Here is a 15,497-nt window from a genome sequence, read left to right on the forward strand (position 1 = left end):
ACTATTCTGTGACTGATTCTAATTGATTTTTCTGACATGAAATATAGCAAGACTTTTAAGTAGAACATTTGCTAATTTGGGCATGATGATGCACTTCATCCAATCAACAGCTCAGCATACCCTAACTGATGAGGAGCTCCACTCCAATGAGCCCGTACAATCGATGTGAAGGCTTTTGTGGGTATTGTGACTATTTGTGTTAATTATCCTTTACGAATGTTTACTTCTTTCAAATTCTGAAGAGTGGTCTTCGTTGAGTAACACACAGCTGAATTCCCTGTTTCCAAATGCATCTTTCAAGTATCGTCCTGGTGCCATCCTTTCTCTGGTCATAGCCCTTCCATCTACATTCCTCATTAAACGTACATTGTCCCTCACAATTAATTCTCCCACCTGAAACGGAAACCACTGCATCTTTGGGTGCCGGTGCCTCACAATTATTCCTTCCTAAATGGTTTTCTGAGGGTCCCAGACATACCATCTGCTTTCTTTTAACTCATTTTGGCTTGAAATGCCCCTCCCTCCTGGAGTGGGTGGAGCCCTGCTCATCAATGGGTCCTGCCCTCTGGGACTGACACTTATTGCTGCTGTGGCATTCATTTTGTCTTTGTTAGTTGTTGTTTGGTAATTATTCTCTCATTTGGTGCCTTTGTCTCCCTCCACACGGAAATGCTCCCCTGGGTCCCTATCCCGCCATCCTTGTCTCTTCCATGGCCCTGACTGACTGATGTCCTGCTGAATGCGGTTTATATGCAATAAATGCAACTTTTCCCGCCTATTTCTGGAAATCAGCATCCGTCTGGAGACATTGTAAATATTTAGTGTGTATGCACCACGTTTTAGACTCACTCTCTGTATTTTTTGGTCACAGCGTATTGTAGGTAAAGGTAGAGGTTATAAGTGAGCTGCAGAAACCATTCTCTTAGTAGCTGTAGGCAAAGTGGGTCTTATTGTTTTTCCCAACTTTCCTGAGGAGGTTCGATAAGTGGTATCCAGCTTCTTATGACTTGGCTGCATTCATTTCAAAGGAACTACAATAATTAACTTATTTGATTTATAAACCATGGGTGTTAGCCTGATAATGCATTGGTCCTTGTAGCCCTAAACCCTGGCACAGGTGTGAGGCTGTGCACATTTCCTGTCCCTCTGCGGCTGTGTTGTCTTGTTTACCCCAAGGAGCATTAGCTTTATCACATGCTTGATTCTAGGCAGTCTTTAAGTGGAGAGAGAACCATGCCATTTGGCAAAGCTGCTTTGCTCGATGAGTGATCTGTGGTTTATGTGATTATGAAGAAGATCTGATTTTGTGATGAGACATGGGTTTACGATTTGCTATAACAATGTACCTTTTACAGTTACTGCTCTGTGTGCAGCAACGAGACTCTGACCATGCATGCACTCTAGAGGAATTCTTCAGTATTAAAGAAACCATTGATTTTGTTAAACATGAATTAATCTTTCATAACCATTTAATGAAAGAAATCAAGCTGAAGTGATTGAACAGAATGTTGGATTCATATTCTCCATGTGGGGTGCGTACAGAGTAGAGCTGCATGATACTGAAAAGGATTCACATCGTGATATTTAAAATTTTTCCTATAAATATTGCAATGTTTAAAAAACAAAATAAGCTTGAAAATTTCCCAAAATAAACTATAGCCAAATAAAACTAACCTATCTACCAACAGAGTCTGTCAAACATGAGTGATCATAGGATTTGACCCTTATGGGGGCTCAGTCAGCAGGAAATAATGGATGAAATTGCTTAAATGGATTTAGAATAATTTTGGTAGAATAGAATAGAATAGAATAGAACACAAATGTCTTTTGGTGACCAGCTCTTATTCGCTTTTATCCTCCTCTCTAAAGCTGGGTGATATGGCTAAAAATGTTATAACGATAAAAAAAATCCATATCAGTCGATATCGATAATTATCACGATAAATGTCAAACCATTGTTTCTTTCCAGTTAAAAGGGTGATTTTTATTCCAGTTTGTTCCAGTTATTCGTAGTTATAAACTTTTCGTTATCGCCCAGAACGTGACAAACACTGGCTAACCAATAGTGATGGCCAAAATGACGCTTCTGTAACAATTTGCTCCATTTTCTGACCCCACTAGATGGAGCTCTCCGTTTAAAAGGAGCTCAAAGCACGTCTAAAAGGAAATCAAAAGCGCACCTTGTATCTAACAGCATTTCGCTGAGAAAAAAGATGGACAAGTTATTGTATTCATTGTTGAAGAAACACTCCACCTGGCATTCTTCCTATTGGTTCTTAATTCTCTGTGGATTTTTACTGTTGGGATTTCCCATGGACTGAATTTTACTTTTACTGTGGACTTTACTTCGGATTTCGTTGGATCACCCTTATTGAATGGGTTGCCAACAAAATAATGTGAGATTAATCATGGATATGTGGTACTGTATTTAGCCTCTTTGAGTAGCCTAGCCTGACTTTGTCATCACTTTGACTTAAATCATTTTGCTTAATTTACTTTCTCTGTGTCTGAATAGTTGCTGCTGAAACAAAGGTTATGGCCCCATCACTCGGCTGTATCATCTTACATAATATGGTATATAACCATATCATATTTTTGTGAGCTTATTATGTGTTTTGAGTAGGGCTGAACAGTATTGGAAGTCTTTAAAGTTTTTGTGATATTTAAATTTTTTGTGATATTTAAGAGTTGATTTGTGCCGACAAATCACTTGCTTTTGCTCAAGATCTTCTCTATGTATTACGAAATATTTCCATTCAACGGAAGATGAATGTCTTCATGACCAGTTCTTGTTTGTTTTTGTCCTTTTCACTCATTTTTATTTACTCACAAACATGCCGCACGGTCTGTGAGTGATTCAAACAGCAAGGAGGAGAATAACTGATTGTCTCACAATGCATGGAGAGCTCATGCAACAGCGGTAACTGATATATTATATATATATATATATATATATATATATATATATGTGTGTGTGTGTGTGTGTGTGTGTGTGTTTTACATATTTTAGATGATGTTGAAAAGATGACCCATCATTAATATTGCAAACCTTTCTAAATGTTGTTTCATATGACTGATCTACAATGTTTTAGAACAACTTATGGCCTGAAGTGAACCCAGCAGAGTATCATGGTCCTTACTATGTGACAGTTGTATGTGCATGAAATGCCTTGTCATTATTAATGTCGCACATTGTGCAGGCCTAGTATAGTCATGTGACATTGGGGTGTGGGGAGGGAACAGGTATTTTATTCTGGGCTGGAAGCAGAGCAAAAGTAGCACCACAGAACGGAAACCATAGACTGCTATTTGGGTATGAGCACTGGGGCAAACAGTGTTCTGCTGGAAGTAGATTGCATTCAATATTTATGGTGATGTGTGTAACTCAGAGGAGTTACACAGTGTGTCTTCATGTCCAATTTGGTTCCAGGGTCTCAGTATCTGTGGAAGGGAATAATCTGCATGTATCTGGAAAGCCTCAGGGAGCCATCATGTTCCTGATGACCTAATTTTATGATGCAGCCTTAAAACAGGAAATCCATAATGTTAAAGCTTGACTGCCCATCTACATGTCTGCATCCAGATATGGCTCCTGAGATGGTGTCTATCAGCACATTGATGGCAGTGTTCAAATTCAATTAGCAACGCTCTATTTACGACGTATTTTATAACTGTCTGTCTTGCTGATCGAGTTCAATAGAGCGTTAACCTCTTTTAACCTGTCTGTTCTCAAGTGTCATAATGTAAGCTCGTGGAATTTCATCTGGGCCGAAGACTTTGAACTCCTGACTGCTCTGGGGTGTTTGCATTGGGCACTAACAGGTAGCACTGCCAGGGCTGGGTGTTCGATTTCCACTTCCAGCATGTGGAGTGTCGAGAGTCGATTGAGGTCCCATCCAAGGTGTGCCATATGCTTTCTGGGGCAGGCATGACCCTGTAGCGCATAAGTACTGATGGAATGCATGTGACTCTGATGTTTACCCAGATGTCTTTGGAAGTATTGCTTTCAAATACTTTTATGCATTTTGAGTTCCTCAACCACTTTGATGGCATTAAATTTGTCACTGTTTTCTCTAAAATGCCTTTAAGCAAACATCTTATATAACACCATCTAGAATAAGGAAGTAGCAGGAAAATCAATTTAAATGTATATCTTAAAAAAAATGCCAGATGCTTCATTCTATAAAAGCCAGAGAAATTTGTCCTCTTCTGTCCTTTTTGAGTTATGTCATAACAAGGCAGTAGATCTGGACCAATAACACTGAAGTTGAGCAAAATGTCACCAAGGGAGATCTCTCTGCAGCCTCTCACTCTACATTTTTGTTTTATCATTGTATTTCAGTTTAGGGAACCAGTTTTCATATTAGAAGGCAGCCAAAATAAGAATCAGATGTATATTTTAGGCAGGAACTGCTTAATGGTATGCCCTGTCTCATGTCTTCTCCTTCTTGGGAAAGGTACTGGGCTGACTGTAACTCTGTATTTAAAAAGTATTTAAAGAGTGTCTAAAATGATACATTAAAAGCAATATTCATTTGTCAAGATCAATTTAGGAGGATAGTTCAGTGTGTGTGTATGTGCCCACCCCAAGTCTCTCTAGGGTTGATTTTGCTTCTGGGGGAAACAGGAAGGAATTTCCTTGTCAAGCTTTATAAGAACAGTGAAGGGTGAATTTGTCACTCGTTGTTAGTTTCAAAATTTACTATTGCAGTTACACCAGGATGTTTAATTATCTGTCATCTGTGCCACAATGATTGTGTCAGTGAGCGTTGGCATGGTCTCTGGGTTCAATCCCAGAATCACTTTTGCAAATAACAGGTTATAAGCCTGGTGCTTTTGATGGGCAGATTTTTATTTGGCTTGATTTTTGTTTTATTTATCTGATTTGAGAGAGTGAATTTCTGTCTGCTTGCAAGATATGCTATTGCAAAATTATCAGTACACAGTAGGAGAAGCAAGGATTATATAATGACACTGAGGAGGTCCAAGTGAAGAGGTGGTTGTTTAATACAGTATAAAAGCAAAGATTGTTGTCAGATAGGGGCACAGTCAGAACCGGAGAAGCACGTGATCCAAGGGGCAAACACAGGTACAGGAAGAAGGTCAGTAGTAAGGAATAAATCCACAAGGCAGCCAAAACCAGGAAAAGACACAGGTGACATTCTGAGGTCTGGAGAATCAGAAACATGGGTCATACACAATTCAATAATGGAGGTTGTCCAAAATGTTCGGTAATGTGCAGGCACTCAATACTTCCCACAGAGGCAGTGAAATTGCTGGCTTAAAACCAAAAAGTATTCAGGTGAAATAAGCTTCAACTGTGCAGAATTCTGGGGATGACTATCAGTGTAGGTTGGGTCATTCAGGTGAGATTGGCCATGGCTGAAGTTAGACCAACATTGGTGTAACATTATATAGTCCGATCATTAGGACTGAAAGGCAGAGGGTCACCCTACAGCAGAGTTGTTTTTGATCAAAGATCCACATCAGATTTTTTTAAATCATAAGTCTGGAACAATTTTCAATAACAAAGTAGCATTTCATGAACTTTAATGAATTGACAATAACTTTCCATATAGACATCAATATATAACAGTAATGGGAAGTTTTTTTTGCTCGCTTATCATTTTTGTACTTCAAACCACGTTAAGCCTTTTTATGTTAACCGTATTGATTCATAAGGGGCATTATCAGCTGGGTCCAGATTAACTTGCAGTTCGGTCCGCATCTGGAGAACCCCTGCTCTACCGTATAATGAATCTAGTGCTGGAACCATGTGTCGATGTAATTGATTTACATCACTGAGGTCTGGGAAAGTTAATTAATTTATGCATAGTGTTAATTTTGAAGTCATAGCACGTTATTTTTTAAAGTGTTAATGCACGTGGTATTATTGGAGAATAATATGAGCAAGGATTTTTAATAGAGACCTATAATACTCCTTTCTGGTTGTAAACAATATGAGAGTTTTGACTGTGATGTTGCACAGAAACCCAGAATTCACAGCTAAAATCAAAAGTGTCAGTCCCATGGGAAAACTGATTGCGAGGAATGAGAGAAAACACTGCTATTTGGTTGATTTCGTTTTAAATAATTGCTAGGTGGAAGCTTGACAATATTGTAACAATATTGTAATTTGCAATATGTATTTTTTATTTTATTGAAGGATAATACCTTGAAAAGAGGATATTTCCTGTTATTTTGCACACTATCAATGATTGTCAGGCTTCTGTCTTTAAAACCAATTTGCCAAATAGGTTTTAGATTTACACGATTGGATATGGTAGGGTTCCCCAAATTTTGTCATACAAAGATAAGGTCCACTAACATTTTTCAAGTTGGCATAGGAGATCAATAGTTTAATTGGGGTTAGAGTGTGAAGGTGTGCGATTAACCGTTTGTCATCCCTACTATCTCATTACTACTATCCCATCCCACACAATGGTCTCTTCCTTATTGTTATCTGCCCATCTACCCTTTTTAAAAGTATTGAAATTCAGCTTGTACTTGCATTCAAGTTATATTTTTCTTGGAAATGAATAATATGTTCATCACAAGGTTAATGTTAATGTTTGGGGTTTGGCAGTGGTGAGCCGACAACAAGCATCTGTGTTTTCTTTGTAGTGATCTTGGTTCATTAAGTTATTACTCATTGTTAGTGACGTCAACTACCATCTTCATGCGCAATTTAGTTTATGGATTATTACTATAATGAATTATTATTACTGATTTACATGTTATTCATTAATTTAGCTTATTACCTTGTTAATTCATTTATTGTGGATTAATCGCTATGTTTATGCGATTAATCACAATCAAATCAATTGTCTGATGGGCCTAACATAAATACGTTGATTAGTGTCGACTCATCACATTATCGGAAACTTTGAAATTAGTAATTTGAAGATGCCAATTTTTAAAATGAAGTAAGCACAGTGTTGACAGTTAGCAGGATGGCCAAAAATGTCTCTTTTTTTTCTTATTTTGATTGTCAGATACATACAGTAAATGTAAATTCTTTTATGTATTACCATGTAATACCACCATGTTTTCCCAATTCAGAACAAATGTATGTATGAAGTGTCTATACATGTATGAAAATACAGGACAGATGGAATTCCGTAACTATATACAGTAAAATGTTTTTAAACCATTAAAATGTATTGCAGTGACTCACAATAATCAGTTAGTATAAGACGTATATATTGTCAGTTGTTTTATTCGCAATGTGATAAAACATAAAGTAATCAATATTCAGCATTAACTGATGAAGAAAATTGATAAAATAAGAATTAAATGTCCAGTTCTAATATGGTTCCGTCTCCATGGTAACTGCTTGTTTACTCCTAAATCAAGTTCTTGTCGTCTTTTTTCAGTACAGTGAAGCACTTTTTAATAAAATGCAGTGAAAAATAATGAACAAATAAAGGTTAGTTTTAAGACTCACTGAGGCAGGAACCCTTCAGAAAGGGTGTGGTATGAGAAATGCTCAGACAGCTAGAGGTATGTGGTATTGAATGCGGTATGGAATCTTAAGATGTCATCATGCTTCCATGTTAAAGTGCTTAAAAATTCTGAGGAAGTTCTATTCTCATAATGCTCTTGAGCATCTTCAAGAGAGGACACATTTTATGAGTCTCTTGGCATTTTAAACAACGGCATCAAGAAAATCAAGATCAAAATGAACATAAAAATTAAAGTAACGATTAAGAAAATGAAAACGATACTACCAAGAGATGAGTCAATAGAAGAGAAGAGGGTGGAGGAAAAAACAGTGGTGGAAGAGCTTTGCTGAGGAACGAGCATGACTGACAGTCCCCTACAGAGGAGCCAAGGCAGATCTGGAAGAGCCTGAAGTTGGTCAACCTCAAGAGGGCATCCCTCAAGAGCTGCAGAAAGGAGAGCAGCTCCCAAAAGATCTTACTAGCACTCTCAGTATGCAAAGCAGCGGAATTAGGCTTGACTAAGACACAATGGGGTTCCCCATTCCCAAAAGAGGAGTCAGAGCCCTTGAAGAGCCCGCAGTTGGCCTACCTTAAGGGGGTGTGTCCATAAGGAACATCTCAGCTCAACAGATTCTTCTGTCTGATCTCTGACAGTGATTAGGGGCAACCTCAGGGGTCTCTGGATGGGAGAGCTTTGGGGATCTCCCATCCCCAAAGCATGTCTTGGTGGCACAGCCAGTCAATCCTGTCTGTGACAAGGGCCAAGGGCACCAACTTCAGAGAGGGCACCGACTTGCCTGTCAGTTTAGTTTGACTTTGCCTTGGACGGGGGGTGCTGATGGTGATGTTCGGCTAGGGCTCCACAGCCTTAAATTTCTTAAATGATCACTTGTATCATTATAATAAAGTATATATTTAGAAAAGATTACTGTACTGTATGTGTTGTCATTAGATTGATCATAGACATCATTCAGTGTTCTCTCCCACAGCTTAAGTGATAAAATTACGTGAATCAGGACTCACACCATTTTTATTGATGGTTTTATAAAGAGTTTTAAAAGGAAACCTAATAATTAACACACAGGTCCCTAAAAGGCTGAGTGCAAAATAATAAATCATCAATAATAATAATAATTAGTATTTGTAGACATAATTTTGCCTGTAAGACAGGCTATATGGGTCGCCAGTATAGCTCTACATGATTCCAGTGGTCAGAAATACATTTACAGCTAGAGATATGTGATTTAGAATTTTATCTTCTCTCTTATTATGGTATGAATCAGGGTTGGATTAAGTGAATATGCAGTGTCATAGAATTTAAATGATAAATTTCAATAAACTGTCAGTAAGGAACTTTGCTTGCTAGCACACATCACATCACAGAAACTAACACAATTCCAACCAATCATACGGTAGTCTATGCCCAACAAACATCACACACACACAGCGAGGTTTGTTTTTCAACCTTTGTGGACATGTTGTAAGGCTAAAAACTGATAAAATTTTGAGACAGATTTCGCCCATGTAATGTATCTGCAATGTTTGACATTGGGGCACGTTCTCAGGAACATGAACACCCCGGCCCTATCCCTGTACCACCCAAGCTTACCCTACACTCTCTCTCCAACCACTGAGTGTAATTAGGCTCACCAGATCTCTGCCTATGACTGTTCTTTCATGTGTCACCACTGACTAGGGCTAAGTGACATGACTAAATTTCCCTGCGATAAAATTTCACAGACTGACAATGGACTGCTACTGATAACAATTACCAAGGGGAGCACGATGAATTTTGCCGAGTTCCCCACAGGCTACTACTGATTAATTTCACCAAACTCCAAAGAAAGAAACTGAAAACTTTTTAAGCATTTTTAGAAAATTGGTGCCCCACACTTTGAGAACCACTGACCTGTGAAATTTTCCTCAGAAGTTTGAAAAAGGTCCACTAAATACTTTGAGTTCCTGTGTTCACAAGACCAAGCGTCTTCTGCAACCGCCCTTTTCATCCTTTGTTGCCATCAAGCACTAAAATTTCAATTTTGTCTGAAAATTAAATCATCTGTATAATTTGGAAATAAGATCAAATCCAAGACCATAGCACCATTAAATACTTTTTGAGTCATCATGTTCACAAGGTTAAATGTCTTCTCATGTCACCTTTCCCTCTGCTACCACTAAGCAGTGTTGCTTGAATCTTCATGCAGTTTGTCTCAAAATTTAATCAGATCTAGAACTTCACCTATATTTTGTGTCAGATAAGTGTGATAACGATCTATCAAATAATTATATACTCTCTGTGCTAACAGAGAGGATGTGTCTGAAGCTGCCCTTTTCTTTGCTATCAGTATGTGATGCTGCTTCAATTATGGGACAACTTCTGCAGTTCCAGATCTTCACCCATGTAATGTCTGTGGCAGTAAGCGGTGCCAAAACCATATGTATTTCCTGTCTGAGCACTATTACATTTGAAAACCTATGTACCTGGACTGTTGTAGTATTTTATTTTAATTTTTCCTGTGCTGATCCCACTTCATCCTGCTAACTGTAATCAAGGTTTGGGCTTCTCTGGAGAAACTGGCCTTGTCAGATTATGTTGGCTCTTCTTACGTGTTTTATCCCTGGATAGGTTTACTGGCAAACAGCCTTGTAAAAGGCATGTATTTTGAAACTGCAGCACTAATGAGTGAGTGATGGACAGTCTTATCTCCTTTCTTTGTGTCCATAGGCCCACTTTATATGCTGAATTGGAAACTGTAGGCAAATATCCACATAAGATCTGACAAGAAGGGTCTATCAGTAAGGTTGTAAACCCCCCCCCCCCCCACAATTTATTTCTGGCTGTGGGCTTGGTGAAGAGATGGACATTTAGTTTAGTTTAATATGCTAGTTAAAAATGGTATTTTGGACTAATGAATAAATCACTAATTCCGGACAGGAATTGTAATTGATAAGATCTTGAAGAATGTTATGCAAATGCACACATCTCATCTCCCGGTAATAGGTTTCTGAGTGTGGGTTGTGATGTGGTGGGGGCAAGGGTTTGACGGCCATCTCTTTAGTCACATCTGCAGCATACTCCACCAAAATAAACATGCCCAGCCCAGGCAGTGGTGGGTGTGTGTGTGTGTGTGTGTCAATAAAAAATAGAAAGAGAGAGAGAGACTCCATGTTATCTGAGGAATGTTATTAGCAGAGTGCATTTATTTGCATTTTATTTATTTAGAAGGTGATGGAGGGTTGGCAATTCTCACGCATCTGGCGTGATACAGTTTCATACTTTCATGCTCACGCAAACAATCTTACGGCAAATTTATATTATTCAATTATACACCTAAAATTAGCTACATGAAAAATGTTGGGGTAGTTTGCAAACCCTACAGACTATTTATAAGGTAGTAAAACTTACATACATGAAAATATGTGTGCAGACTTGTCTCAAACTGAAAATCTCACTCCAACCAGCTAACCAAAAATGGGCAACTCTGTGATGTATGAGTGAGGATTAGAAAGCAGGATCAGCCAGCATCCCTAACCTGCCAGACCTACTACCATCCCAAGACCTATGAAGACACAGTTAACGTGTATGACTTCTTACACATTGTTAGATGGAAGCTGGTGAATTATTTCTGAAAGTATTTTCTATATAGATTCTTTGGGGATTAAAGGGATACAGAATACTGAAAAGTAAATTTATGTTATAAGACTGCTCAGCTCATACTATTACTGGACTGTATTACTAGAACATTCTAGTCTGTGCTTGGTGAAGAGTTATTCTGATGACCAAACTAAACAAACACACATTGTTCTGTGTCCCTGCTTCCTGCTGTCGTCTTAGTATAGACAAAGTTTGTAGTAACAATGAAACAACATATTTGAGTAAAGCTATAAAGATTCAGAAAAAATTATGTGCATGAAAAATGTCTTTTTTGAGCTGGGGTTAGAAATCTTTGTAGGGGGGGGGGGTCTTTCCATAAGTTAAAGGTGTGTGTGTGTGTGTTTGTGATAAAACATAAGTGCATGCTCTACTCAGTTCTTGCTCTTCGTACTATACCGGTGCATTGTGGGAAATGCATGCATTATTCATAGTAGGCTGATGAGGAAAGGTGTGCTTTATGAATTGTAACTTTCCTTATACTACCTATGTGAAATGTTTTGACCTGGAACTAACTGAAGGTAATGCTGTTCATGTTATTATTAAAGCCTTAAAGTGTGTTGCTCATTTCAGTGAAATGGAAGTGTTTCATGAAACATTTTGAAGGAGCAGAATTCCTGTTTTACATTTGAGTATGCAATTTAAGAGGTAATTTAAAGTGCTTGGGAAAGGGGTTATGTTTTTAGATTTGATTTGTCTAAGGCAGGAAAAACCTTTGCTATTCCTACATGACAGCTTATGCTAATGTTTAAGGATGAGAAATTTTCAACGTAGAGCTTTTAAAATCTGGAAAAAACCCATTTCCCTCCTGCCACACCCCCTGAGTGCTACGTAATTCTGAATGCCAAAGTGTTTGCCTGTTGAACTTGGAGCATGTATTGTGAAGTCATGTCAGTTTCTCTACATTGGGCTTCCTTGAATGTTGGTTTGTGTGAAATGTTCCTATTCACCAACATTTGGGAAAATATTATCCTCTCAAGCCAAGATTATGGACCTTGGTCATTGTTTAATCATGTGCATATAGAATTGTGACATATATAATTAGAAACATCTATGTAAATAATGATGTAGGTGTGTACATGTTAGCACAGTTAATACCATAATAATAATAATAATCCTATAATAATGATTTCTGTCTTTATGAGGCTAATTTCTAATGCTGAAGGGGCATAAACATATTATAACTAAATGTTTGGTGATTATAAGAAAATATCACTTTAATTAATGTGAAAGCAATGCCAATGGTGGAATAAAGGCAAAACAATAAAACGTTGACCTCAACATTGAGTAGAAAACTGTTTGGGGAAGATGTGTGTTAGTTTTACCTCATTTCAGTTTAATTCAACATTCACATCTTCTGCTTTGAGATTTTCAGAGGCTCAAATCTATTATCTTATCATTTTGATTCCTTCACTTTATTCAATATGATTCAAGCAGTGTATCTCAGTCATCCTAATATAGTAGCTCAATTATCTGTATTGTTATAAATGCTGGTGTTGCAGAGCAGTCAAAGCTTCCTGCAGATTTATTGCAAACATATTTATCCATTATTTTAATGATGAGATGTAATGGCTCTGTGAGACTTGTTTGTTCGAATGCACCGGGAAGCTGTCTCAAGCAGGAATCTGAGGAGAATTTAATTCAGTGTGCCTCATGTTTACAAAAGGTGAAGATTAAATTTCCAAAATCCAACACGGCAGCCATTCCTCGTTGGCTGTAGAGAAGGAAAATGGGTTTTAATGAAATTGCACTCTCAGTTTTTAAAATCATATCTGCCCAATGGGCAAAGCCATGGGTTGAACCAGATCAGGCTGTATGGAGCTTATTAGTTGTGTGTCGTGTGTGTGGAATTTTTCACTCTGTCTCCATTTATCCTAAGACTGCATGACTATAATGCTAAATGGCTATATTGACCTTAAATTACCAGGAGAGAACATGTAGCTGTGTCAGGGTGTCCTGCCATGACTGTCCTTCCTCCTTACCACCTCTTGTCCCCCTCCCCACCAGTAAAGGTGCCTGTAGAAAAAAAAGAAAGGGGGGACTTGCTTGCCTTTACTTCTGATGAACTGTACTTTTTTATTTGTAGAATGTTATGTGTTAATGGTGCAGTAGATATGGATAGATGAATCATGAGTTAATTTTGTGAGCTGAGGATTATCACCTCATCAAGGTAGGCTATTACAATACTATTACCATGTTTCCCCCCCAGACATGAACTGCCATGATTCAGCTGTTTTTCCATACAATACAGTAGTATGCCATTTACTGTTATAAAATCACTGATTAAATAGTGCCAGTTTACACTGGAAGCCGTGTGTGTATGTGCCGTTATTTGCATTTCAAAATTGCTAGTTCTTTTATGTAGAATTATTTTAGCAGAGGGTCGATTGAACCTGAAATTATGTATAAGTAATTACATTTTTAATGCAGTGATGATTCTAGTTACATCTTAAGAGTGGCACTTGTGGAGAGAAGCTTTGAGTAAAATGCAATGTTCCCTTTGTGTTCTGAATGTAAATTAAATACCAAGCGAATGAACAAATCATGCTGTATATTAATATATATTAATGGTACTGCAGCCAAAATGCTCATGAGGCCATACTGAGGAGATATTTACTGTTACTGATTCTAATAGGCAGTCACAAGGTGATGCTACTAAAATACATTCCATAATAAAGGTTTTCCATAATCTTAGAAAACTAATTGTACAGTACATGGAAACCTAGTCATTGTTAGAATCTATTGTCCTAAAATGTTCAAGCAACCTTTCCTCTCCTCCTCTCCTTCCCAAATACTGGCAAGAGTTTTACAGCAAAGGCAATGTGATTATGTTTTTAGTTGACATGATGTCTGTGTTGTTTTATTCTGCTCTTTATATTAATGCTTATTTCTGGTGTCTATGTGGTCCTCCTAATACCCGGTTTTGTTGAGATATCAGACTATGACTCTATATCCATTTCCATTGTTCTGTGAAACGATGTTTTGCAGTATTCCGCAGTATCCTTTGATTTGCAGGCTAACTGTTTGTCGCATACTGATGCAGTTTTTTCAATTCTTTTTCCTCTCTAATCATGATTAAAATGTAAGTGCTCCTGCTACGATTGAAACAGAATTTTTAATAAGTATGGCTGGGGATAGGAGATGAGGAAAATTTTAAAGTTTTATTATTGATGATGCAATCATGAAATAAGGAAAATCAAGACGATATGAATCTGTCTTTAAATTTACTCATTTGTTGTTTACTTTTTTTTTAGCAGAAAACTAATTTGCTGTGCTCCATGTTAAAAATGCATGTTGTGTTTAGCTTTGTGTTTCATCCACGTTATTCTGTTTATTTCATTTTCATTTAATCTGCGGAGCTGTAAGTCCAGCAGTGTTTGTTTTTCTATTGTGGGGAAGAGCCATGGAAATCTGACAAAATCATTTAGTCTTTTTAAGCTGTGTTAGGCATATTAGTTAATAAACCCCTTCCTGAGAGGGTTGTTCGGGAAATCGGTATTGACCCAGTTTTGGTTGTCCTGGTACTACATACAGTCTGCTGCACTGATGCATCTTATTACACCAGTTCACAATACTGTCTGGCCCAATTTCAGGTCTACCAGTGTGCACTTTCTGATAATGGTACTGCCATCACCACTGAGGCCTTGGATTTCCATCTTTTTCACTGTTACTGGCTGGACACCCTACCTCCAAACAAGGCAACAAAGGCTGAAATATGTATTCCTTAGTTTTCCATTTAAGCACTTGGCACATGCAGCCGGATCTGTGACTCATTCTGAATGATTCTGAGGCACCGGCTCCTCAGTTCCGATTTGAAGATGGTACACTGGCTGCATTGAAATAGCTCATAAACGAGGAAAACAAACTCTATTGACTTTCATCACTTCTTAATGTGCTTATGCTGTTGCCTGAAGTTTTCATTCCTTCTGACAGTTGAGTAACTGTGCTGAACCCCAAGGCAAAGAGGGTATCTGAAACAATGGACTAACACATGCTCAATCAACAAATGACCAGCGCTGGGTCTAATTACATTATTCATCAACTCTGCAGACAAGTGTTCGTCTAAAGAAGGATGTATAGGGCAAAATGAAATACATATGAAAATTTGATTACATTTCTCTGCAGCAGGTACAAAAATAAACTAACTTGGTTAACAGAATGATTTATTACCTATTACTATGCATATTAGCAGTAGATGGCTTTTTCATGATTAGGTAATTGAGTGACATATAGTTATGAAGTCGTCAAAGATTAAATTTATGTAGCTTGAATTTAGTATTAGTGGGGATGCAAAGAACTGCCTTTAAATAAACAAAAGGGCTGGAAGTTGTTCATCCTGTCTAAGCTAGTCTTTGGTCACTGACATTGTAGGCCTCCTCATTGTTAAAACAGCAGCAGTC

At 37.8% G+C, this 15,497-nt stretch overlaps 1 protein-coding gene across 10 annotated transcripts in view; it reads left to right on the top strand.

Annotated features, from left to right (window-relative positions):
• Positions 1–15,497, top strand: part of LOC111845003 (uncharacterized) — a 45,544-nt gene that overhangs the window by 22,770 nt on the left and 7,277 nt on the right. For 2 of the 10 annotated variants that reach the window (XR_002838527.2, XM_023814019.2), the window contains one exon: positions 243–2,867. The exons of the other annotated variants lie outside the window; for them this stretch is intronic. Coding sequence is in view for 1 of the 2 variants with exons in the window: in XM_023814019.2 (XP_023669787.1) it covers positions 243–257 (15 nt within the window). In the remaining variant the exon portion in view is untranslated. Of the gene's footprint in view, positions 1–242; positions 2,868–15,497 lie in introns of those variants that run through there. 10 annotated transcript variants of the gene reach the window in all.

The sequence above is a fragment of the Paramormyrops kingsleyae genome, chromosome 11 (assembly GCF_048594095.1).
Source record: "Paramormyrops kingsleyae isolate MSU_618 chromosome 11, PKINGS_0.4, whole genome shotgun sequence".
Classification (NCBI taxonomy): Eukaryota; Metazoa; Chordata; class Actinopteri; order Osteoglossiformes; family Mormyridae; genus Paramormyrops; species Paramormyrops kingsleyae.